Below are 27,255 nucleotides of genomic sequence, written 5' to 3'. Positions count from 1 at the left end.
AACCTAAATTCGCAATTGCGAAGAGTAAAAGAGTCCAAATGATGTCAAATATTTGTGATTTTAGACATCAAGAGAATATAAAAAATTATAAGATTTCCATAGAATCAGGTCAAATTACCCTCACTATAGTCATTTCCGTAAAATCTTCACAGGCAAGTAAAAGACAAATATGATGCAAGTAGGCATGGTTTGATTGTATATTAAGAGTGGAGTTGCACTTCACCTTTTTACATGGTTTTAGCGGGGCAACAACCGCTTTAAAGATAATACATGTATGCATGCTTCCAAACAAAATTTCCACAAAATTCCAAATTCTGATTGTCATCTATCAGATGAGCTCTCAACAATAGTTGTAACAAAAGCTTCATCATGCTTCGTGTTTTGAGACTTTCAATGAAGATATCTAGAGGTTCTCTGACCATTCCTTTCCTTCTCTGTTCTTTCTCTTCATGGTTCTATTTCTAACTTAAGTATTTACGAATGTGCTAACATCATGATGCATGTCTGTACAGTAAATTGTAGTGTGACTGAATGAACTACAAATCTAAAAAATTCAACCCTGTACTCAGAATGCACCAATTCCTGGTTAAGCTGATGGCTGATGGCAGATGGCAAGGACAACCACAATGGACAGCAATATGTATGCTACTTGAAGGAGTACCAAGTGCTGCGAGTTCTTGTAAGGAATGATGCATTCAAACCGGGAAGCTTCCATCCTGAACTGCTAGAGCTTGAGGATGAACTTGATGGTGTATCACTAGGCGATTCTGAAACAAGGAGTCCATTAGGAAAGCCGGACTCTGACGCCTTCGTCAAATCTGAAATTTCCTGCAGATCCTGCATGTAGGTAGAAAGTAAACCATTGATGTGTGGAAGTAAAAAGCTAGAGAAAATACAATTGGTCATTTTATGCCAACCTTTAGACCAAATGCTGAAGTTGTATTTTGCAAAGGCCGAGAGACCTGAAAATGAAAAGTCAGTAGCTTTGACCATGAAAAAGTAAAAGTCTAGAAGAAGTGGTAAACGTGTCTACTAACCTTTGGAGTATCCTCAGATGTAGATGCCAATTCAAGTGCTAGCCTTGGAGATGGCAAAGATATAGTCTAACAGAAAAATTTACAAAGCAAATCAGAAAATTTTAGCAGGAAGCATAACATAATGGAGCCATACTAGAGGTTGATGAGAATACATGAGGAGGTTCAAGAGCAGGCCTTGATGAGTTGGAAGGTGATCCCTGCAGAGTTCCAACAGCAGATTGAGAAAAAGTACATATAGTGCCAACAAACTTACAGTCCATCCCCATGGACCACTTGGGCACCAACTCAGGAAGAAGCAATTGCCAGTTTATTCACAATCTATGGTCATCACACAGACATGCACACACACATACAGAGACATGCATATACACATGCACATGCACACACACATACACATACAAAGAAAGATGCACACACACACATACACACACACACACACACACACACACACACACACACACACACACTAGATCTCTGCTTTGCAACCATGCACAGGAATCATCAAAGAGTAATTCCTACAAAATTATTGAAAAGAAACAGAGGACCTGAATTACTTCTGCATGTCTTCTTTCTTCTAACTTCTGTACAAAGACACATAATTGATGCACTCCATCGTTTGTGAAATCCTGAAACACATTTAGGTGGAAGTTGTTGTAAAGCATTAACTTTTGCTAAGTTAGAACATTGACTTCACGATATCCATTAAGAACATGATGATTCAACAGAAAGCGAACCTGTTTCTCTTCTATTCTGCCAATTTTTGTTTCCTGATAATCAAGTAGAAAAAGATGATGGGCACAATTGTCTATCATTAAAATACTTAACTATTAACTTAAATGTGTAGAATGAAGACATCAACACACCAAACATTGGACAGCATGATGAACAGATTCAATGTCCACAACGAAAGTGCTTAGATCGCCCCGCAATTGAGAAGCCTATCATCACAGATACATGGAATATTTAGTGATCCAGCAATATGATAAGCACAAAATGAGATATTTGATTTCAAGAGCACAAAGGACTCAAGCAATTCAGACCTCGTCTTTGGTAGCAACAGTCAATGTAGCACACTCATCCAAATTTACATCAACCTTGTCAATTCTTGATGATAAATGCCTCTTTGCTGCCTGCAAATAGATGCGACATGGTAAAGAAATGTGCTATTGGAAGCTGGTAGAAATTGGCAACTAAATAATTAACAAAAGAAAATGAAAAATAGCTTTATTTCTTTTTTTTATGCATTCAGAAAACAACTGAAAAAGGAATTTTAATGGCTAAACCCTTCTTGCAAAAATTCCTTCCTCCTTGTTGAAGGCTAAAATTACCTCCTCCTTCATAACTGTTAAATGCAATGTGTCCTTGCATTGACCAAGGACAGGGAAAAGCTAGCATTCCACTTGTGCTACCCAGCTCGGATCTTTTTCTTTAATCCTCTTCTTCTGAACAGACGACAGAGTAAAGAGCTTAAGAGAGATACAAACCTGTTAAAATGTACCCATCAATTGTTGTAATTAGACATATTTTATATATATAAAAGATGATACATATACATATATGGTATATATGTATATGTATCCTCCTATTTATATATATAAAATATATATTTTCCTTTTGTTTAGCCGTAGGGGTATTTTAGTCTTTTCCTCTGTTTTACGCACATTCACTTTATGAATGTGATTGTAATTTATTTTATTTTTCTTTTTCTTTTATTTTTTATTTCTTTTTTCTCAAGTACCAAAAGGTACCTTGGGAGGCCCACTCAAATAGACGTTGGGCCCCTTCCAACGGTCACATTTGTGACCGTTGGAGGGGCTCCAACGTCTATGAGTGGAGCCCCTCCAAGGCTCCTTTTTGTTGTTATAAATAGGGGCTCTCCCCTTTGTATTTCTTAATTCTTGAGGGAGCTTATGCTCCATTGTAATGGGGTTTTTACCCCTTCTCCATTATTCTTCAATGATATGCAACTTATGACTTTATGTCATATTTTTCCCTTTTTATGGGTTTTATGTGTTAGCACATTATGTGCTTATGTTGTTTTCCTTTAATGGGTATATTTGCACTCCACGTGCATAAGTATGGGTTCATTATTGAACCCAATGTATTCCAAGTCACTTTCTAACATGGTATCAGAGCAAGGTTGAGATCGAGTTGCTCTTTGGTGCATCGGGAAGCGTGGTATTCAAGAATTTGTTAAAGAAAAATGGTGAAGTATTCATTTCTCTCTATTGTCTTTCTTATAGTTATTCGGTATGCATTCTATTTCTTTGAGTATTGTATGAAGAATGGAATATGTTCTTTTCTTTATGTGTGATTTTTGTCATTATGTCTTTTTTGAGTTTCTTGCTACTCTATTGAATCGTTTTCGTATGTTTTTCTTTGAAAAACTTTAAATGATAACTTGTTTGGCGAAAAAATAGATATATGATTGCTCAAAACTTGCTTTAATGGGTCGGTAAAAATTTATGACCGTTGGAACTTTGAATTTACATTTTAAACCTAACCTTGTTTATGAAAATACCTTCATATGAATGTTTAGTCTTTAAAGAAAGGTATGTTAAGATTAAAATGCTTGTGAAATATAGTTTTTTGAAAAATGTTTGGCATATATGAAAAATTCCATATTATGTGTCCGTTTTATATGAGCAACATTTAATTAAGAAAGTTTTTTTTTTAATACCGGTTGAATTAAGTTTTAAAATGGTCTTATGGAATATGGTGATTTTCTTTCTATCTTTACACTCTTAAGGATGTTTTCAACATTTAGAGAGTTCTCTCTCTTTTCAATAAGAGACATTTATATTTTTATGTTGTGATTGTCTCTTGTGGGTTTTGGTGTTTGCCCTTTTGTTTGTTCATTAGTGAATGTTGTAAGTGCTTAATGCACTCTTTTGCTTTTCCGCATATTTCATTACAAAAGTTATGGTCTTCACTAATGTTTATTGTGTACTTATTTCATTAGGAGTAGGTAATAATCTATTAAGTCATGTTTTTCGATAAAACTTAAGAGTGTTAAATTTTTCCTCAATAAATGTTTACTTTTTATTTAAGCCATAGTACAATCTTATTTATCATAAGGTTTTGTTAATGAATCTATTTTGTTGGGATTTCTTCCACTTTAATGGAGTTTTCTCCTTCTTTGGGAGTTGTATATGTTTGTTTGTTCAAACTCTCCTTAAGGAGCCTTTCGGTCCTTATAATCTTCTTGTGAGTATATACTCTTTTATGAAGATTTCATGATTGTTTATCATTTTTAAGTTGAAATAGTAGATTTCATAAGTTTTTCGAAATTCACCATATTTATGAATGCCTATATTGGCCTAAGTTTGTTATTTTTGAACTTCACCGTTTAATTGCACCTTATGTCTTTCATAGTTAAGGCTTGTTTGTTCCAAATCGGTTCATACACATGATGTTGCTTAATATTTCATGTTATGTTGCATAGTAAGCCTTTTTTGGTGTACAAGACTTCTTTTGAAGATTAAGCATAATTCGTGGTTATGCAAAATTGTTTTGATGGATTATATTGGACCTTTGATTCAATTTGTTAATCGGTCCTCTTTGTAAAAAAAATTTATTTGGAAAATGATTCCTTATGTGTTTATTGCCCTTTTGTGGCATTTATGTTTGTCCATCACATGTTATTTAATGCATCATTGTTTTGGCCTTTTTATTGTTTTATTAGAGATGTTTGTTGAGGTGAGTTATGGGCACCTCGTGTTATATCATTTTAGATTGTCCAAATTGCCATATTATAGATGGTGGTTGAGGTGAGTTATGGGCACCTTGGGACTCTAGAATGATTTGGTATATGATCTCTAATTATGAGTGTGACACTCGTTGTTATGTCTTTTTAGATTGTCCACTTACCATATTATAGATGGTGGTTGAGGTGAGTTATGGGCACCTTGGGACTCTAGAATGATTTGATATATGAGTGTGTCACTAGTTTGTTCTTGTGCCATTGATATTATGGATGCTTCTAAGTAAATGTGATGGACATATGGTATTTGAAACCTTAAATGTTTTAAGGTACATTTAAAATCAAGATGTTTTGGGATTATAGCCCAACCTTTTATGAATCTTATGAGTGCATTTGCACATTTGTGATTCCGTATGTTGTGCTCATTGTGCACATGTGTTCTTGTGATTTTGCACAAGTATTCTAAGTGTTCTTGGTGTGTGTATGTTCACACATTTGTTCTCAAGAATTTTATTTTATCGATTATAGTATCTTGTTGAAGATATTTTTTACATGCATGTTATTATTATGAGAATTCATTTTAAAAGGAGTATTGTTTTATTCGAGGTTTATTTTCATTACAAGTTTATTGCCTCAAAAGTCTTTTCCTTTTATGCCCATTATCTAAGTGTCATCATATGTAGACAAAAATTTTATTACACCTTCGTGTGTTTTTAGCCCTTTGTTGGCTTTTGCTCTCTTGGTCTAGTAGCTAAACACACTTGTCTTGAGTGATCTTATATGTAGACAAGACACGTTGATTCACACCATCGTGTGTGATCTTAGTCCATGGTTGGCTTATTTCACTCATTTCAAGTGTCATCTTATGTAGACAAGAGATGTATTATGTTTTAGCCCATGGTTGGCTTATTACTCTTGTTCTAGTAACTGAACATACTTGGTTTTAAGTGTATTTTTACGTAGACAAGAGATACTTTTTAGTCCATGTTGGCATGTATTCTCTTGCTCTTGTCGTAGATGCACTTATTTCAAGTATTATTATATGTAGACAAGAGGTTCGTTTACACACCTTTGTGTGTGTCTTTTACCTTTAATGGTTTTATATTCTTGATCTAATAGCTTATACACTTGATTTATGGGTTTTGGAGGACTAATGAGGAAGTTGTTTGTAATGAATAAACTATTATTGAAATTTGCAAAATTCCATTCATGACTTGTGTTTTTCAAGTAAATCATCTTTTTGATATGCATATCAAGTTGATTTCTTAGCATTTAATCTATATATTAAGTGCTTATGGTTTTTGCCACCCTTATATGTAAAATGTTTTTTTTATTAAGTGTGACTTTCATAAATGTTTTTAAAAATCTTGTGAACTCTTGGGTTTATTTTGCCTAAAGTATACTTGGAGACTTCGTTTCTCTTTTTTGGAACTTCACTACATGTTTGAAGCATGTTTTAGTTCTTTGAGTATCAATTCATATTATGATTCGTATATGCATATGCTTTTTATGGCCTTTTTTGGGCTCTCATTCAATAAAGCATATGTATGTTATGCCTCTTCGTAGGCTTCTTGTGGTATCCCTTAGTGGATCATTTTGTTATTCCCCATTATGGGGTTATATTTGTCCAATGGTGGACCTTATGAATGCATTATGCATTCTTGCAATTTTTGCATAATTTGCTTCCGCTCATTTTGTTTTAACATAATGTATGATTTAGAAACTTTGGTTTTCTAAATTTTTCGTTTCATACTAAAGTAACTATCATATTATGCATAAATTTTGCACCTTGTTAGGAATGTTCCTTTTTGAGTAAAGTGCAAAGATATTGTTTACTTGTTCTTTGTTGTTTTCTTTTCTCAGGATCTTGGAGATAGGACAAAGGGAAGTACCCTGGATGGTTCGGGAAATGGGTTCATCATTTGAAGACAATTGGAGGAAGGCTATTTCAAGTTTCATTGCATCCTTGCCGAAGCCTCTTGGAGTCACCGAAGCCTCGTGGAGTTTTGCCCTTTTTTCAATCTTTTCGTTTCCCTGCAAAGCTTGAGGGGGGGTGTTAAAATGTACTCATCAATTGTTGTAATTAGACATATTTTATATATATAAAAGATGATACATATACATATATGGTATATATGTATATGTATCCTATTTATATATATAAAATATATATTTTCCTTTTGTTTAGCCGTAGGGGTATTTTAGTCTTTTCCTCTGTTTTACGCACATTCACTTTATGAATGTGATTGTAATTTATTTTATTTTTCTTTTTCTTTTATTTTTTATTTCTTTTTTCTCAAGTACCAAAAGGTACCTTGGGGGGCCCACTCAAATAGACGTTGGGCCCCTTCCAACGGTCACAAGGAGCCCCTCCAAGGCTCCTTTTTGTTGTTATAAATAGGGGCTCTCCCCTTTGTATTTCTTAATTCTTGAGGGAGCTTATGCTCCATTGTAATGGGGTTTTTACCCCTTCTCCATTATTCTTCAATGATATGCAACTTATGACTTTATGTCATATTTTTCCCTTTTTATGGGTTTTATGTGTTAGCACATTATGTGCTTATGTTGTTTCCCTTTAATGGGTATATTTGCACTCCACGTGCATAAGTATGGGTTCATTATTGAACCCAATGTATTCCAAGTCACTTTCTAACAAAACCCTCTCTTGACAATTTGTTGTGCTCTAACTACATTCCATACTTATAGATTGAAACTTCCCCTAGCAAGCATGTAGTCTTCCTAAATCCTCTGTCCCAAATTTATTATGAAATTCCTCTCATAACATTGTTCTAGGTTGTAATATCAGCTACTCCAACATAAATTAATTGAGTTAACTAAAATGTATTTCTTCCCTATATGATGGATCTTAACCCCTTCCTTCACAGTACAGCTGTCTCTTGGGAGCCTTTCATCATTCCACAAAGTTCCTACTCATGGCTCAGATTCCTTCAGTCTTTGCACGGAGCCTCTCATATTAAGTAGTCAGTTCATCCTATTAGGTGGAATAAAGAACTTAGAGAGTTCCATATTCATTTTGGTAACTACTTTAACCTCTTGGATAGTAAAGCTAGTTTTTCCATCCTCCAGCAAGGGGGGGAAAGAATAAAAAGGAAATGGGAAATGTTGGAATACAACTTTAGCATAGATCCATGAGCCAAAAGACTCCATGATCGTCAGAATGGTTGTTTTGAACTTGCTCGAATTTCAAACTTCAGCAGACTTCTAGTCAGGTGTTACTATATTGGAACACAGCCCAATCTAACAAAATGGTAACTTACCCAGTTCAGTCTTCAAAAACTTTGATTCAATCAGATAACATCACCTGTCTCATTTTTGTGGTTCTAAAACCCAGGATGCATCTAAACTCATCAAATTCCATCAAACTCAATCAGATAACATCACCTGGCAACACACATCCAGTGTTGACAACTTGACAGTTTCCATATCCAAGGAAATTGCAGCTCTAGATTTAAAGGAAACCTTACCGACAGAGAAGATGAAACTTGATCAAGCCGTTTACCGATGGTTGTGCAAGAATCAGCGAAGCTGCGCCTTGTGGCAAACATCAAGTCAGAAAGTTTCCAACCCTGCAAAAATTTGCACAAGCAATAAATATAGACATTAATGCAGAATAATAGGAAGTAATTTATTTATATAAACGTCAGAGGAGTGTTTTCCTTTGGCCAAAGCTGAATTGCCAATGTCAAAATTATACTGCCATGATTCTTGCAAAAAGCTGTTAGGTCCTTGCAAATGGAATTGCACTACCATGTCTTAACTAAACGACAAAATCACGAACAATCAAACAGAAGGGAAGGCATGAAAACATGAACAATTAAGATTAAGAACACCAACAAGCATCAACAATGACAAACAACAACAAATAAACAAAGGCCTGCAAGCTCATACTGTCAAATAGATCCCCTGTTCATGCATGAATAAAGATAAACAAGACTTGTGAAACATATTTTCCTCAATATTTAGGTAAATTCTTGAGCACCATTACTACCTGGTTCATGTTAAAAAAAGTGTTCTGAGGTCAAACAACTAGTGGAAATTATGTGTAGTAGCCATTGTATAAAAGAACTTCTATGAATTAACTCACACATATAGCTGAAATCAGCAATAAATATTCAATATACTATCAATTGCATTTTCAACTTTGAGTCTAGAAAAGCACCATAATCTCAGACAAGGTAAAGAAATCTAATAGTTTGTCATATTAAAACTAATGTTTATTGGCCAGAAACTGAGAATATAGGGTTGAATGTGATAGCTGGATTGGTAAGAGGCACGATCCTAATTGGAGGATCAGTATTTGTCAATTTGAACCCAGCAGGGCTATGTCCCTGCCAGGCAAGTTCTTGAGCAAAAAACACTCCATTTTTTGGCTTGCTACTACATCATGTAATCCAACAAGCAAACAAAAATCCGAAATAAAAATAGTAATCCAGAAAAATTGCCTACAACAAATGGTAGCAGAAACCTAGTCCATTATAATATGGGAAAATGTCTTGTACACTTGGGTAAATCATGAATATGACACACCCTAGTGTTTTCTAGAAGCCACCACACTATCAATTTTTGGCCAGACCCATGCTGGTTAAAAGAGAGGAGAGTTTGATTCATTAACAGGGCCTAAAACAACTCCAAAGGATAACCATGCAAACAAAGCATGCTACCCAGATTTTTTGGCCATGGCAAGGCTACATATTGAAAGAAAGCTTCACCCTTCAAAATGGTACCAACCCACAGTCTCTGTCACATAGGTGCGGGTGCGGCGATGCGGCATTTTAAAAAAATTCGGGTGTGGGGGTGCAGGAGGGTATATATATATATATATATATATATATATATATATATAGAGAGAGAGAGAGAGAGAGAGAGAGTTTGGGTCTAGATCAAGTGTGGATCTATATTAAGATTCATACTTGATCTAGACCCACCTTTTTTAATAAAAAGGTGGGGTACGAAACCCCCTTCTCTCTCTCTCTCTCTCTCTCTCTCTCTCTCTCTCTCTCTCTCTCTCTCTCTCTTGGGTGGGTTTCGACCGAAAGGGCATCCCCTCTCCCTTTATCTTTGGCAAATTGGATGAACAGGAAGAAGAAGAAGAAGCGAAGGAGGAGGTAGTTGCTCACCGGTATGCTTGTTAATATATATATATATATATATATATATATATACCAAAATACCTGATAGGAGTATTTTGGCCTTTTCATATGTATTTTTTAGGTTCTTTGTTTCTTCTTTTTTATTTTTTTCTCTTTTATTTTTTTTCTTTTTCTTTCTTTTGGGACCATTGGGGGCCCCACTTAGTGAGACGTTGGGGTCCCCAACGGTCATATTTATGACCATTGGGGCTCCCCAACGTTCACTAAGGGGAGCCCCAATAGCCCCCCTTTATGCTTTCCCTCTTGTATAAATAAGGGACTCCCCCTCTCTCATTTGTAAGGAGTTTTCTCCTCTTTTTCTTCTTGAATAATATTCTTTTGCCTTTCGGCCCTCGTTCCATTGTGGGTTTTATGTGATTGGCACATTACGTGCTTGTGCTATTTGGTTCCTTATTGAACCATTTCTTATTTCCGCACATCTCATTACATGGTCTCAGAGCAAGGTTGAATTACTTGTTATCTTGAAGGTATTTTTCTTTGTTCTCTTTCCATTTCTACCTCTTTTTGTTATCATGAAGCACGACACGAGTTGAACTCTCTTTCAAGCTCAATGGATCAAATTATTTGATGTGGGCATCGGCCATGGAGAATCACTTTCGCGGCAAAAAGTTATGGGGCTTCGTGATGAGGACGTCTCTTGAGCCAACATTGAAGCTCACCAAGATTGAAGGTGGCATCGAAAAGGCTCTTGATGGAGAAGATCACATTAAGGCAATAAATGATCATCAATCTAAGGTATAAGATTGGGAGAGTAATCACGCCAAAATTTTGACATGATTCATGAACAATGTTGACATAAAAATTTGTGCCAACATTGCCAAGTTTAGAAGAGCCAATGAAGCTTGGTTCTTTCTTAAGGGGATGTATACCCAAAAAGATTTAGCTAGGCAATTTTTTTGTCAAGAAAAAATTTGGTCTACTAAACAAGGGGACATGAGTGTTCGGGATTACTTTAGTGTTTTATCCCCTCTTTGGGATGAGCTTGCTCTACTTGAGCCTAAGTGGGTGGCTTTGGAAGATGTTGAGTTAAGAAGAGAACAAGTTGAGAAAGAACATTTCTTTCAATTCCTCCACGGTCTTAGGCCGGAATTTGAACAAGTAAGGGCATCCCTTCTTCATAGAAGCAAGGCCTTACCTATTGAAGATGCCCTTGCCGAAGTTTGTCAAGAAGAAACTCGTCTTGGCATGACTCATAAAAATGATGAAATTCTCGTTGTTACTAGGCCAGGATCCAATGTTAAGCCTTATTGGTCTCCTCATTTTGCTAAAAACAATGGCTTTAGAAAGGGTGTCATGTGCCACTATTGTAATGAACCGATATGTCCTAAGCTCAAAGGAAAAGTGGCCGTGGTTGGTGAGAATGTTCAATGTGAAGTCAACAACAATGGAGGAGACATTAAAGACACATTAAATCAAATTTCGGAGGCACTCCAACATCTTCTTAAAAAATCCTCTACTTCGGGTGTCGCTATCGCAACCTCTTCATCTCCTCCAAGTATGTGGATTTTAGACTCCGGTGCTTCTTTTCACATGATATCTCACAAACACATCCTTTCTAATGTGCATCCCCCCCCCCCTCATAACATCTTATGTTTCAACGGCCGATGGGACTTCTTTGAAAATTGAAAATATTGGAACACTTGATTCAAAACACCCTCATTTTTTTGTTCCAAAAGTAAGGGTAGTTCCAAAAACCAATTTAAACTTATTTTCGATCTCTCGAATTACCGAACTTGGATGCCAAGTCTTTCTCACCTAAGGATTGCTCCGTGCAGGATCTTCAGTAAGGGAAGTTGATTAGGCAAGGCCATAGAAGGGGCGATCTGTATTTTATGAATTTTTTGTCTCTTTCCTCCAAGTCATTTTGTAGTTTTGTAAATGGCAAAAGTATAGATGTATGGCACAAGAGACTTGGCCATCCGAATTTTTCAAAGATGTCTCTTCTCTTTTTTGAGAAAATCTTGTAATGAAAAAGTTATGACTTGTAACGATTACATCTTTGGTAAATTGAAAGCCACTCATTTTCCTCAAAGAAACTTCGTCTCTACTCGACCGTTTGAATTAATCCATTCTGATGTTTGGGGTCCTTTTTCTGTTATGTCTAAGGAAGGTTTCTTATACTATGTAATCTTTGTGGATGATTTCACTAGGTACATATGGATTTTCTTTCTAAGTAGAAAATCCGATGTGTTTTCCACCTTTAAAGATTTTCATGCAATGATCAAAAATCAATTTCTAAGTATTTTGTCTATTTTAAGATCAGATTTTGGAGGAGAGTATATGTCAAACGAATTTCAAACTTATTTAAGAGAAAATGGAATTTGTCACCAAAGATCTTGTCCTAACACACCGCAACAAAATGATCTTGTAGAGAGAAAACATAAGCACATTATGGAAACAACTAGAACTCTTCTGATTTCAAAAAATATTCCAAAGTCTTTCTGGGCCGAAGGCCCTTTAACTTCAACATACCTTATTAATAGAATTCCTTCGTCATCTCTAAACGTCTCTACTTTCGAAAAGCTTTATAACATATCTTCGGATTTTAAAAGATTAAGAGTTTTTTGTTGTAAATGTTATGTACTTACACACAAAAATGATAAGCTTTCCCCCAAAAGCTATTGAATGTGTTTTCTTAGGATATGGTGAAAAACAAAAAAGATATTGATATTTTGATCTAACAAATAATAAACTTTATATCTCCAAAAATGTTACTTTTCTTGAAGAAGATGGTTTTGCAAATCTTGAGCCAAAAGAAAACAATAACTATGCATTTTTGTTTGATTTACTGCCCCGACAAGATGAATCTGATTCAATTGAAAATATTGAGCCTCTTAATGAAATTGAAAATCAAAATGATCAAGTCTCTAACAATGAAAGAAATGAATCTCATGAAAGTGTGAATGAACATATGACAAACAACACTCAAGTTTATACTAGGAGAAGTGAAAACTCTCATCCATGTGCTTTTGATCAATTCTCTCAAAATATGTCTTTGAAAGAATCATCTCAAAGAAGGTCAAATTGTATTTCTAAAGCACCAAATAGGTTTGTATCTTATGAGTCTTTTTCACCACATTTTAGAACTTGTTTATTAGCCATTCACTCCTTTTAAGAACCATCTCACTATAATGATGCTAAACAATACACACATTGGAATGAAGCAATGGAACATAAACTAAATGCTTTTATGAAAGCTCAAACTTGGGAAGTTGTTGATCCTCCTCAAGAAAAGAAACTCATAGGATGTAGATGGGTCCTTACGGTAAAAACAAAAAGTGATGGATCGTTAGAAAGATATAAAGCTAGATTGGTAGCTAAAGGATATGCTCAAGAGTATGGGGTAGATTATGATGAGACTTTCACCTCAGTCGCTCGAATGACAAGTGTCTGAACGCTTATTGCGATTGATTCTATCAAAAAATAGCATATCTATCAACTTGATGTTAAAAATATTTTTTTGAATGGAGACCTTAGTGAAGAGGTTTATATGGATCCTCCTCCTAGTATGAGTTTAAATGAAAAGGTTTTGAAACTAAAGAAAGCTTTGTATGGTCTTAAACAAGCTCCCAAGACTTGGTATGACAGGTTTAGTAATGTATTGATTAATTTGGGTTTTGTTATACTGACACTGCGTTAAGAAAACAGGTGATTCTATTGTTATTCTACTTCTTTATGTTGATGATATGATCATCACTGGAAGTGACAAAGAGGGAGTAGACGACATTAAATCTATGTTAAAGAAAACTTTTGATATATCTGACCTAGGTTTTTTGAGGTATTTTCTAGGTATTGAGGTGGCCTATTCACAACGAGGATGTATTTTATCTCAAATGAAGTTGGCAGCAGATATTTGTGCCAAGTCCGGGATTTCAGATGATAAGAAAGTAGAGACTCCTGAAGTTATAAATGTCAAATTAAGGCTTGAAGATGATGTTCTACTTAATGATCCCACTTCTTATCGTCAATTAATTGGATCACTCACTTATTTATCTATCACCCGACCAGATATCGCGCATGCAGTTCATTCAGTAAGTCAGTTTCAGCATGCCCCTATGACAGTTCATATGGCAGTTGTTATGAGAATTGTGCGATATATCAAGAATAGCATCTCAAAAGGGTTTTTCTTATCCTCCTCTTTATCTTTTGATTTGACTACTTATACTGATGCAGATTGGGGAGGTAATCCCAATGATCGTATCTCAACTACTGGGTTTTGCATTTTCTTAGATGATTCGCTTATTTCATAGAGATGCAAGAAACAACAAAATGTATCATTGTCATCAACAAAAGCTGAATATTGTGCCATGGCGACTACAACTATGAAAATTGTTTGGCTTAGAAGTCTCCTTTGTGATATGGGGATTGTTATTTCAACTCCTTCCAAGATATGTTGTGACAACAAAAGTGCGATCACATTGCAAGCAATCACACATTCCATGAGCGCACTAAGCATATTGAAATGGACTGTCATTATGTTCGAGATGAATACCTCAAAGGAAGTATTACATTGCCTTATATTACATCAGAATATCAGCTAGCCGACTTCTTCACCAAAGCTCTTCCAACTCCTCGTTTTATGTTTCTTCTTAGCAAACTTTCGGTCTTTTCCCCGTAAAGTTTGAGGAGGGGTGTTAATATATATATATATATATATATATATATATATATATATATATATATATACTATCCTATGTATTTATACCAAAATACCCGATAGGGGTATTTTGGTCTTTTCATATATATTTTTCAGGTTCTTTGTTTCTTCTTTTTCATTTTTTTCTCTTTTATTTTTTTTTTCTTTCTTTTGGGACCATTGAGGGCCCCACTTAGTGAGACGTTGGGGCTCCCCAACGTTCACTAAGGGGAGCCCCAATGGCCCCCCTTTATGCTTTCCCTCTTGTATAAATAGGGGACTCCCCCTCTCTCATTTGTAAGGAGTTTTCTCCTCTTTTTCTTCTTGAATAATATTCTTTTGCCTTTCGGCCCTCGTTCCATTGTGGGTTTTATGTGATTGGCACATTACGTGCTTGTGCTATTTGGTTCCTTATTGAACCATTTCTTATTTTCGCACATCTCATTACAATGCTCTCTCTCTCTCTCTCTCTCTCTCTCTCTCTCTCTCTCTCTCTCTCTTTGGCAGATTGGAAGAAGGAGAAGAAGAAAAAGAGGAGGTGAAGGTCCAACCCTTCCTCTTTCTCTTCCTCTTCCTCTTCCTCTTCCTCTTCCTCTTTTGTCTCCTTATCTTCCTTCTCCTTCTCCTTATCTTCCTCTTCCTCCTCTTTCCCTCTCCTCTTCCTCTTTCTTCTTTTTCCTTCGCTTTCTTTTTTTTTTTTTCTTCCTTCTCCTCTTCTTCTTCTTCTTCTTCCCTGTTTCACCAACATAATAAAAAAAAACAAGGGTTACGATTTTTTAATGGTCCAAAACAGACTCAGTCAAAGTTGACCAAGTCCATTTTGTACAAATATAACCCTGGGTGCGATCATATGCGGGATGACCGCACCCAGGATTATAATGACGCACCAGGTGCCGCACCCGCACTTGCATCGGATCACGTCGACGTGGGTGCCACACCTGCACCTGCATCATGTCACCTCAACAAGGGTGAGGCACCCGGTTTAGCAAGTCCCTGTGACATGCCCACAGTCTTTCAACATCACCTGGCCAGAAAACAGTAGAGCATAGATGATCTGTCATGTATATACAAGGACATAACACACGCACTCTATACCTTCCACCAGATGTAGCCATATCCCACAACTCCAACAACAAGAATAGGCATGGCATATGTCTGAGCGCCTGCAATCCAAACACAGTGATTATTCTATGTTGCAAAACCACTTATGTAATCAAGGTCTACTCTGTGTGGTTGTGTGTGCATGCATGACATACTGTGCATCTAAATATGGCAAGGAGCTGCACTATGGGTGGATCCATGGGAGTCAGTAAGCAGTGTTCCATATAGACCCTCGGTCAAATTTCAGCTTGAACAAGTGCGAAAAAACAAATCTAACTCATTCAGCGCATAACATCCTAAAAGCAGGAACAACTCCGTCAATTAATAAGTTTAAAGGGCCGCAAACCCGATTAGATTACTTGGAATGTATTACTATTAAGTGTTGGTATAGACTAGACAGCTAACATTTTTTTCAAGGATCTCAAAGATCCCAACCTCACCAAAACCAAAAACTTAATGCAAGAGAGGTTGTGTGCACCCAACACCACAATGCACAAAGAAAGCAAATTTAATTCTGATCCTTGATAGAAACATCAGTACCTTCCATTTGTATCATACAAAGCAATTTGTTGGCTAACATAAAAAAGATTGAAATAACTAAGAAACTCAGGATATTTCATAATTATTGAATTCTATTTATCCAAGGTGAGCAAACAAAAATGCTATTTTTACTTATCACTTGAAGTGGCTATGTGCAACTTCCCTGATTGAGAACCTTAGTGCATCAATATGTGTCAAGATTGCAAATTTACGAACCTGATCTAGAACTCCCAGTTATAACTGTAACTGATCTTGAAGATGCAAACTGCTGAAGCTCTTCTCTTAAACTGTTTACCTGCGAAAAACAGCAAAATTGGAACATAGCAACATTTATCAGCACAACTAGATGATATAAAATTGAATATATCTGGTGCGACCTGCAGGAAACCGATAAAGAGAACATTGCACCAAAAAAAGTCATGCAATGCAATATGTCACTTGCAGAGACCAAATCACTATCGATACAGGAAAAATCCTAAGTTCAGGCTACTGCGAGATAGATTCGAGAGTACTGCTAATAAGGGCGGGCAAGGTAATGGAAAACAAGTACTTGCACTAGCAAACATATGTGCCATTTGACAACAGGATATCAAATAACAATTCTTCACCCTAGTGTGTTCAAGACGTTGAAAATCATATGAAGTCACTCAGAGAAGTTCAGTCAAACAATTTAAAAGATATTTTTTATTTTTTCACATATTATATGTTTAATTTCACACTGTTGACAATCTGAAACCAACTTCCATTGTGCCAGCAAGTAGCTCACTTTAGCATGTCACTTCTCACAGTTATTAGAAGTGATTGAATTTGATGCCCACAGAAGTTCAAAGAAGACACCCAATGAACGATTGTACAACCAATGATCCATGTGTTGGATAGAAATAATTTAGGGTCAGCCTTCAGCATAAGCAACCTAATGACCAAAAATTCAGTAGGTTTCTGAAAAAGAAGAAAGACTTCTGCTTAGAAAAGGTGACAAGAAAGGCTTTAAATGAATCAGTCCAATCAAGAAAAATAATGGCCACAAGAGGACAAATCCACTACAAAAATGTGGTAGTAAAAGATCTGCATGAAATCCAATCTGATTAACAAAAATTAAGGCCACTAGAGACTTTGATACAATTTCTGAGCAAATTTGAAAACATTTATGCGGCTTTTGCTACTCACATAAATCATATCAAAAAAAAAAAGTTGATCTTGACATTGCATATAATTATAATCCACAACCACTATTAGGGTACCGTTGTCCTTTTCCTCCAAGATTTTTCTGCTCTCAATAAGCTTGAAGGATGATGGCTCTTGCTCTTTCTCCTCAGGTTTCATTCATTTAATGTTGTGGAATAGAAAAGTTACAGAAGGCATAACACAATCAATTCCTCTCCTTAATTCTTTTTGTGCCCAAGAAACATCTCATCTGTCGCATGGGCACTTCATTGAGCATAATGCACCCTGTGGGGGCGACGCAGGTGTGGTTGTGGTCAACCTGCACCCAAGACTGTCGAAAAATTGATCCAGTCTACATTGACCTAGTCCATTTTTGTCCTTTTCTTAGTATTAAAAAAGTTAAAAAAATACACACATAAAGAGGGTTAGGGAACGATCCCCTTGTTAAATATGTGTATATATATATTACATATTTTTGTAATATATTTTTTGTATTTTTTATTATTTTTTTCTGTTTTTGCTGGGTTTTGACCAGCCTTGACTAGCCATTAGGACTAGTCTAATGGTTAGTGTACTTCCTTCTTTTGTATATAAAGGGGACCTTCCCCATTTGTAACGCATGCATTCTTTGTGCATTTCAACCTTAATAAAATATTTATTTTTTAAGTGTTTTTGTGTGTTCTCTTTGGCCCTTAGTGGCTTGTATTTGTGCCCTTTGTGGGCTCTTTCTCTACTTCATTACATACACACACCCGCCCACCGCACTCTCCTCCTCGTTACTCCTCCCCTCTACACTCCTCAGCACAAGCTCCCTCCAACATGCAGTATCCAGCAAGGTAACTCTCTCTCTCTCTCTCTCTCTCTCTCTCTCTCTCTCTCTCTCTCTCTCTCTCTCTCTCTCTCTCTCTCTCTCTCTCCAGTTCTTCTTCCTCTTCCTCTGCTCCTAATCTGAGTTTGGGTGATGATAATTTGATAACAACTGTTATTATTTTATTAGTGTAAAATTGTATCTGTAAAATAAGGCCAACTATATATACCCTCCCTACACCCACGTTTTTTTGAAAGTGCCGCACCGCTGCATCTGCACCCGTACCCGCACCTGCACCTATGTAACATAGCATCTCATGTACTCCTATGTCTTTCACTTCAACAACTTTCATGGCAATCGTTACCCAAAATCAAAATGGGCTCAAACCCCTTCTGAAATACCTAATGGTGAAAATATATTAGAAATAATTGATGGTGAATCCATTGCCCCTTTGACGATAGCATCACCAGATTCACCACCACCATTTGCTCTTTTTAGAAATTTAACAGTAGATACCTACTAAATGTTGCAAATATTTTCAGACCTTCAAATTAAATATTTAAATAATTTGGTGAAAATGAAATTAAATCGAATGATATCACGTCGGGATTTTATATAGGGTAATGGAAGCCCCATCAAACGAGGGTTCTCCTGAGAAACCCAACCCATCAGTAGATTACCGACCAAAAGATAGTTCATCAACTATGTCACATGGGTGCGGGTGTGTTAGGAAACGGCTTTGAATACATTAGGTTCAATAATGAACCAATATACATGCACATGAAGTGCGGATACACCCACTAAAGGGCAAAACACAAGCACATACTGTACTAACACATAAACCCACGAAAGAGGCAAAAATGCCTATAAGGCATAAGTTGATATTATTGAAGAGAAGAAGCCATGGAGCAAAAGCTCCTACAAGAATGAATAAAATACAAGGGGGAGACCCCTATTTATAACCCTTTTGAGGAGCCACATAGGGGGCTCCCAAAGGAGTCGTTGGGAGCCCCCAACGGTCACATTTGTGACCGTTGGGAGCCCCCAACGGTCACATTTGTGACCGTTGGGAGCCCCCAACGGTCACATTTGTGACCGTTGGGGGCTCCCCAACGACTCTTTTGGGGAGCCTCCCTAGGTGGCACAAACCACAAAAAAGAATAAGAAAAGAAAAATTAAAAATAAAAAGAAATTACAATCATATTCCAAATGGAATATGCGTAAAATACATGAAATGACTAAACTACCCCTACGGCTAATAATAGAGAAATATATATTATATATATATATAATTAGGTAGATACATATACATATATACCATATATGTATATGTATCAACCTTTATATATATATAATATATATGATTACACTGGTTAAGGAATACATTTTAACACCCCCCCCTCAAACTTTGCGTGGGGAACGAAAAGATTGAAAAATACAAGAGGAAGAATCTCAAGGCTTCAAGAGTCTTCAGTAAGAATGCCATGGAAATAGCAAATGTCTTCCTCCAAAAGTCTTTCTTGGTGAGCGCCTTCCATGATCTATCCAAGGTACTCCTTTCTATCTCATCTTCAAGAGTCTTTCTTGGTGAGCACCTTCCATGATCTATCCAAGGTACTCCTTTTTATCTCATCTTCAAGATCATGTGGAAGAAACCAAGAAAAGGTCTAAGTAAAAGATATCTTTGCACTTTAATCAAGTGAAATATTTCAAACAAGATGAATTAACCAAAAATCATATCATATGATTCATCCAAAAGTAATGGTGCAAAAAGATATTCTATGCATGGTAAAACACAATTATTTTATTTGAAGTACAGGATTTGATAGAACAAGATAATTACTTATGTATGCAAAATGATTTTAGAAAACCAATTTTCATAATCATATACCATGTTAAAGAGTGAGCGGAAACAAATTACAAGAATGTATAATGCATTCATAAGGTCCAACATTGGACAAACATAATCTCATAATGAGGAATAACATAATGGTCCACTAAGAGACACCACAAGAAGCCTACGAAGATGCATAAGTTGCACATAATTTATTGAATGAGGGCCTAAAGGTCATAATGATCATATGTATATAATATCAAGTAATATTACTTGAGCTTACAAGATAGAAAGACAAGTGTTATTGATTTTAGCAATTCTTTTGAAAGCGATTTCAAGAAGGAAATGCTCAAGAGCATAAAAGGAGTGTATAAAACAAAAGGTTTTAAGTCCACTTAAGAGGCAAAATAATGAGTGTTATTTGAGTAGAGAACCTTACACATTTAAGAACATCTCACTCAAATGATTGCAATTACAAAAACTCATTTTGCATATCAAATATAAAAGGTGACCAAAAAATCAATTTGATTTTAAAATATGCATGTTAATGATATGATTCACTTGTATCTTTAAAAGACAAAATATGAATGAAATTTCACAAATTTCAACAATAATTCATCCACTACAAGCAACTACTTCATTAGTCCTCCAAAACCCATAAATTAAGTGTATAAGCTACTAGATCAAGAACATAAATATAATGTCATTAAAGGCCAAAGACACACACAAAGGTGTGCAAAAGAACCTCTTGTCTACATGTAATAATACTTGAAATGAGTGTATCAACGACAAGAACAAGAGAATACACGCCAACATGGACCAAAAGCATCTCTTGTCTACGTAAAAATACACTCAAGATCAAGTATGTTCAGCTACTAAAACAAGAGTATCAAGCCAACCATGGGCTAACACACAATACATCTCTTGTCTACATAAAATGACACTTGAATTGAGTGAAAGAAGTCAACCATGGGCATACATCTCAGCGACTAAAACAAGGACACAAATGCCAACATTGACTAAAATCACACACCATGGTGTGAATCAACGTGCCTTGTCTACATATAGTAACACTCAAGACAAGTGTGTTCAGCTACTAGACCAAGAGAACAAAGCCAACAAAAGGCTACCAATACACAAAGGTGTAATAAAATTCTTGTCCACATATGATGACACTTAGATAAAAAGGAGAAGACTTTTGAGACAATAAAACTTGTAATGACAAACATATAAATAAAACTTTGAATCAATAGAACAATATTCTTCAAAAAGAATACCCATAACAATAACATTTTAGAATACTTGTGCACAAAAACACAAGACACAACCTTACAAGTGTGCAAATGCACCCATAAGTTACATAAACAATAAAAGAGGATGGGCTACAATCCCAAAACCTTGATTTTAATATACCTTAAAATATTTAAGGTTTCAAACACCATATATTCATCACATTTATATATAAATAAGAGCATCCATAAGATCAATGGCCAAAAAAAGAAAAAACGAGTGACACACTCATAATTAGAGATCATATAACAAATCATTTTAGAGTCCCAAGGTGCCCATAACTCACCTCAACAACCATCTTTAATATGGCAAGTGGACAATCTAAAATGACATAACACAAGGTGCCCATAACTCACCTCAACAACCATCTCTAATATAACAATAAGGCCATAAAAAAGGATTGATGCATCATATAACTTGTGATGGATAAAAATAAATGTCATAAAAAGGCAATGAACACTTAGGGAAATCATTTTCCAAATATGTGATTTTATAAAGATGGCCGATTCAAAGGTCCAACATAATTAATCACAACAATATGCCTTATAACAATAATTTTGCATAAACACGAAATTATGTTCAATCATGATTAATTCCCTTTTTTAAAAAGAAGTCATTATTAAAAGACTTAATAAACACAACATGAAATATTTAAGCAATGTCATGTGTGAGAGCGGATTTGAAATAATCCAAGAATCAAATCAAGCCTTTATAAATTGCAAATGTATGCATACCAAGATGTAGAATAGCAATAATCTTAAATGAGCAAATTTAGGACAACATGTAACAAGATATTGCGGAAGCCCTTAGAACGATAAAAGAAACAATCTCACAAGTCCACTAAGGGACAAAACAAACACAAGCCTTAAAGAAGGCAATATAAACAACTCTTATTGAAAAGGGAGAGAGAGAGAGTTCTCAAACGTTCATAAAAATGGTAATATTTAAAAAGTCTCATAAAAACCAATATTGTTATTTAAAAGAAAGCTTATAACAATCATGAAATCTTCTCAAAGAGTATATACTTATAAGAAGATTCACAAGGATCAAAAGGCCTCTTAAAGAGAGATCCAACACAAAAAACAATTCCCAAATGAGGGTACATACGAAAGGAAGAGAGAAAACTTCATTAAAGTGAAGAAAATCCCAACAAAAAAGAATACTAGGATTGCGTTATGGCATAAATCTAAAAACATATGACTTAATAGATTATAACTAACTCTTAATGTAATAAGTATGCAACAAACATTAATGAAGACCATAAATTTTATAATAAAATACATTCTTGAAGTTGAATTTGAAAAATGTAAAGAGAATAACCATATTTCATGAGATCATTTTTAAAACTTAATTCAACCGGAATTAGAAAATGCTTTCTTAATCAAATATCGCTCATATGAAAAAGAACTCATTAGGTAGGAAAATCAAAATTAATAAGAAAATTTTCATAGTTAAAATATGTCAATCATTTTTCAAAGACACATGATATTATGAAAAGCCTCATATAGGACATTTTAGTGGATAAACGCATACCTTTAATACGAACCAACAATTATGATGAGAGTATGTGAGCAATGCTACATATCTCACAAACATTTTACTTTTAACATAACTTTCTAAAAAGACTTATTTTTCATACAAACGGTATTCTTATAAACAAAATTAGGTAAAATTCCAATGGACCATGTTTTGAGCAATCACATATTTAATTATTCGAGAAAAACAAGTTCACCAGTTTTAGAATTTACCAATAAAAGACTTTTAAGAAAAGACATACGAAAAAGAATAACATACGAAAAAGGTTCAAAGGAATGTTAAGAACCCAAACTCATAATGACAAGGAGAACACATATGCAAAACATATCTAATTCTTCATAATGCACAATACTTAAAGAAATATAATGCATACCGAATAATTTTAAGAAACAAAAGAGAGAAATGAGAACTTCACCATTTTTCTTTAAAATTTCTTGAATAGCACGCTTCCCAATGCAACAAAGAGCAACTTGATCCCAACCTTGCTTTGATACCATGTTAGGAAACGGTTTTGAATACATTAGGCTCAATAATGAACCAATATACATGCACATGAAGTGTGGATACACCCACTAAAGGGCAAAACACAAGCACATAATGTGTTAACACATAAACCCACGAAAGGGGCAAAAATGTCTATAAGGCATAAGTTGATATTATTGAAGAGAAGAAGGGTGTAACACCCATTGCCATGGAGCAAAAGCTCCTACAAGAATGAATAAAATACAAGGGGGAGACCCATATTTATAACCCTTCTGAGGAGCCACATAGGGGGCTCCCAAAGGAGTCGTTGGGAGCCCCCAACGGTCACATTTGTGACCGTTGAGGGCTCCCCAATGACTCTTTTGGGGAGCCTCCCTAGGTGGCGCAAACCACAAAAAATAATAAGAAAAGAAAAATAAAAAATAAAAAATAAAAAATAAAAAGAAATTACAATCATATTCCAAATGGAATATGCGTAAAATACATGAAATGACTAAACTACCCCTACGGCTAACAATAGAGAAATATTATGTATATATATATATATAATTAGGTAGATACATATACATATATACCATATATGTATATGTATCTACCTAATTATATATATATAATATATATGATTACACTGGTTAAGGAATATATTTTAACAGGGTGCGGGTGCGGCACTTTCAAAAAACTTGGGTGCGAGGGTGCGGCAAAAATATAAAAAATTATATATATATATATATATATATATATATATATATATATATATATATATATATATATAAAGTCCAAAAGTTCGACATAAATGACCGTGAGTGTGTTGACTGCACCCAGGGTCAGGTTGACCGCATCGGGTGCGGGTTCAGCACCTAGTTGGAGAGTCCCTGACATTGTTCATTAACAATCCAAAAAATCTCTAAGATACAGACTCACATATGGTAGGCACCACGATGTTATCTTTCAGGAAGGTCATGAACATATTGACTCATTGGTAACAAAAATCATCATAAAAACACATATTAGTAGATTTCAGATCCTCTTAAGCAACAAAAGAAATTTCACCTTTTTCAGAAAAATACCAAAGAACTGTATGAAATAAAGATTCTATTCTCATCTAAAAACTGAATCAGTCTCCATCTCTTCTCAAGCTAGTTTACGTTCATTGTGATCATTTTCCTGCTACAAGCTTGACTATAAGTCAGTCAATTAAGACCAACAGCAAAGATATAATGATGCAACTGCAACTACCTTTGAGATTTTATGTAGACCTATAAGGCTTTTAGGCTTAAAATAGAGGTGCACCAACGAACAAGCATATTCAGCGTAAGCATAAAGAGTCATTCACCAATATTGAGTTACAAGGCTTCTCATAGAAACAAATGAAAATCACCACATCATTGTGAAAAAAGTTTATGAGATGTAAGAGCTAATTTTTTCCAAGAGTCGTACCATGCAACAAAAATTTCTGAAAAAAAAAATTTATACAAATGTAAAAAATATTTTTCTTAAGAGTTGATCCATGCAACAAAATTTTCTATGCAATGAGAAGACATGTTCATTGTGAAAACAACAGTATCATAAGCAACAAAATTGAATCAAATCGAAAGAGGTGATAATATTTCAAGTGAAAATAGGAACCTGTGCCATCAGAGAATCATTTTGTGGCTTGGCCTTTGATGGTGAATCCTCCTGCTGAAGATGCTTGAAGACAATCTAAAAAACAAAGCACACCAAGTTAGGACATTGAATGATGAAAAAATCATCAAAGGTTTGCTATACGGGTGATCAAAGAAGGAACTACATTCAGCAGTTTTCTGCAACAAGAAGGCTAAATAGGCAAAATATTCTCGGAACCGCATCACACCAGTTTGAGATCCAAACTGCTTGTCAATAATGTAGTTTAAGTGTATGATAAGACAAACTGAGAGCATGACATGCATTATTGCTTGAGCATGACATGCATTATTGCTTGAGTTTGAGAACAATTACAAGGAACTTCACAAAGTTACTAATGAAGCACAGTATTATACAGATGAAAACGATTAAAACTCCTAAACTACCGATCATTATGTTTTATCATAAGTTACTAGTAGCTACATGAATAAACATGGCATATTACATTCAAGACAAAGTGGCATTGGAATGCACTATCTATTGCATAACCATGATCAATCTCCAATGCATTATCTTGTTGGAATTCAACTTTTGCTGTCAATATAAGACGAAATTATCTCCATGCAATTGAAACCAGTACCTTCCATCGATAGCTACACAAAAGAGTCCAACGAATTACATCATTTACGTAACGTCGAACTGGCCTCACAAACTATTTATTTTATAATTAATCTAAGATGCACTGTATCGTTGGAATTCAAGTATTCGAGTCAGCAGTGAATCTATTGATGCAATTGAAATGGGTACCTTCATGGCGCTAGAAAAAAAGTCCGAGACTTTGGAGGGTCCACCATCCTTTGCAAGCACTGATCCAAGAAAACCTACAAAAACAGAAGTAAAGGCAAAAGATGAGTTTCTTTCACGTATTTTCCACCAACAAGAGAGAGAGAGGGTTCTGATGGGTAACTCCAATTCCTTTGAAACACAAATTCTTGGTGGCATTCCGTTCACGAATCGATGAAACCAACGACTCTCTCTCTCTCTCTCTCTCTCTCTCTCTCTCTCTCTCTCTCTCTCTCTCTCTCTCTCTCTCAACCAAGAAACGAGGGGAACAGGAAAGGATCCAATTATAAAACCCACATCGCGAAACCAACAAACTAAACAATCAAAACAAAGCAGAGAAAAACAATTCAACAGAGAAACACTCTGTATTCGATTCAACAACAACTGCAAAAGTGTACCATCAACGAGACAAACACAAAAAAAAAAGTTACAAGACAGTTAACAACCAACAACGAGAAAAACCCAAAATAAGCGCGCGAGTTTAAGAGAGCCATCGTTCACTCAATAGCTCCAGCCTCTTATTCGTTCCAATAACTCATTCCCCCACAATCAAAACCCCCCAACCCAAAAGAAAAAGTATCAAACAAAGAGAGAGAGAGAGAGAGAGAGAGAGACCTGCACCGACGATGATGGTGAGTTTGCCCAAGGTGATTGCCATCGCACTCTTCACAATACCACGAGGCAACCCACCATCTCTCAGTGTGCGTTTTAGAGAGAGAACGCGAACCCCCAGCTGTGAAATCTTGGCGACCCAGCGCACCCAGGCCCACACCCCAGCCCAGCCCCAGCCCTTGTGCCACAAGGATACGGATAAAAGGACACGGGACACGTTATTTTTTGTTTAATTTTAAAATAAATTGTAGTCCACCTTATTGATCACCAAGGAATGGACATTGGGCCAGGTACCCGACCCGAGATGGGCATGGCTCGGGCTGCTTTCTACAGCCACGGCTGGATCAAAGTCCGGCCCAGCTCAATTATCCATAAGGGCTCAGCCTGAACCTGATTATAACTGGGTCGGACTTTTCTTGGCCTGAGTATGGGCTATGCTTGCTGGGCCCTTATAGGCTCCTAATCAGCCCAGCCCAACCCAACCCAACCCAACCCAAAGTCCACCCCTGTCTCCAATGTTACAGATCACCTTCTAGGGAGGATGTTTGTGATCCCAACTAAGTTTCAAAAATAAAGTATCCAAACTAAGGTTCAGGATCCAATTCAAAACTAACCTTAACATCCCTACTGTGGTCCAAGGCAGTTTAGTTTAATTAGATATCATGTTTCCATCAAAAAGTTATTATTTTATTTTTCAAGACCAAATCAAAGAAAAACTTTATTTCAACAGACATGGACACGGGTATAGGATGCAATATCGGCACAGTTGGTATGATACGAGAGTTTTGTAAGACAAAGATACAAGGACATGGCCCCCAACCAGTTTTAAGGACATGGCCCCCAACCAGTTTTCCCCTAAACGCATGCACACACATGATATATGCGGCCTAATGAG

At 35.8% G+C, this 27,255-nt stretch overlaps 1 protein-coding gene across 2 annotated transcripts; it reads right to left on the bottom strand.

The window, feature by feature from the left end:
• Window positions 1-505: 505 nt before the first annotated feature.
• LOC149851412 (uncharacterized) lies at window positions 506-26,480 on the bottom strand. Of its 2 annotated transcripts, none has more exons than XM_090014992.1 (14): window positions 26,364-26,480; window positions 25,713-25,786; window positions 24,930-25,004; window positions 16,405-16,483; window positions 15,643-15,710; window positions 8,226-8,327; window positions 2,078-2,167; window positions 1,901-1,975; window positions 1,772-1,804; window positions 1,583-1,663; window positions 1,190-1,234; window positions 1,038-1,103; window positions 918-962; window positions 506-837 (listed from the first exon to the last, which is right to left on the bottom strand). In XM_090014992.1, exons 1-14 carry the CDS (start codon window positions 26,404-26,406, stop codon window positions 646-648), a joined length of 1,068 nt encoding a protein of 355 aa, XP_089871118.1. In that variant the 5' UTR covers window positions 26,407-26,480; the 3' UTR covers window positions 506-645. The 2 variants fall into 2 exon arrangements, with proteins under 2 accessions (XP_089871118.1, XP_089871125.1); XM_090014999.1 differs by lacking the exon at window positions 26,364-26,480 and adding an exon at window positions 26,195-26,259.
• Window positions 26,481-27,255: the final 775 nt, after the last annotated feature.

This window comes from Nuphar pumila, chromosome 1 (genome assembly GCF_984573655.1).
Source record: "Nuphar pumila chromosome 1, dmNupPumi1.hap1.1, whole genome shotgun sequence".
In the NCBI taxonomy this organism is placed as follows: Eukaryota; Viridiplantae; Streptophyta; class Magnoliopsida; order Nymphaeales; family Nymphaeaceae; genus Nuphar; species Nuphar pumila.
This window is presented reverse-complemented; position numbering and strand designations above follow the sequence as displayed.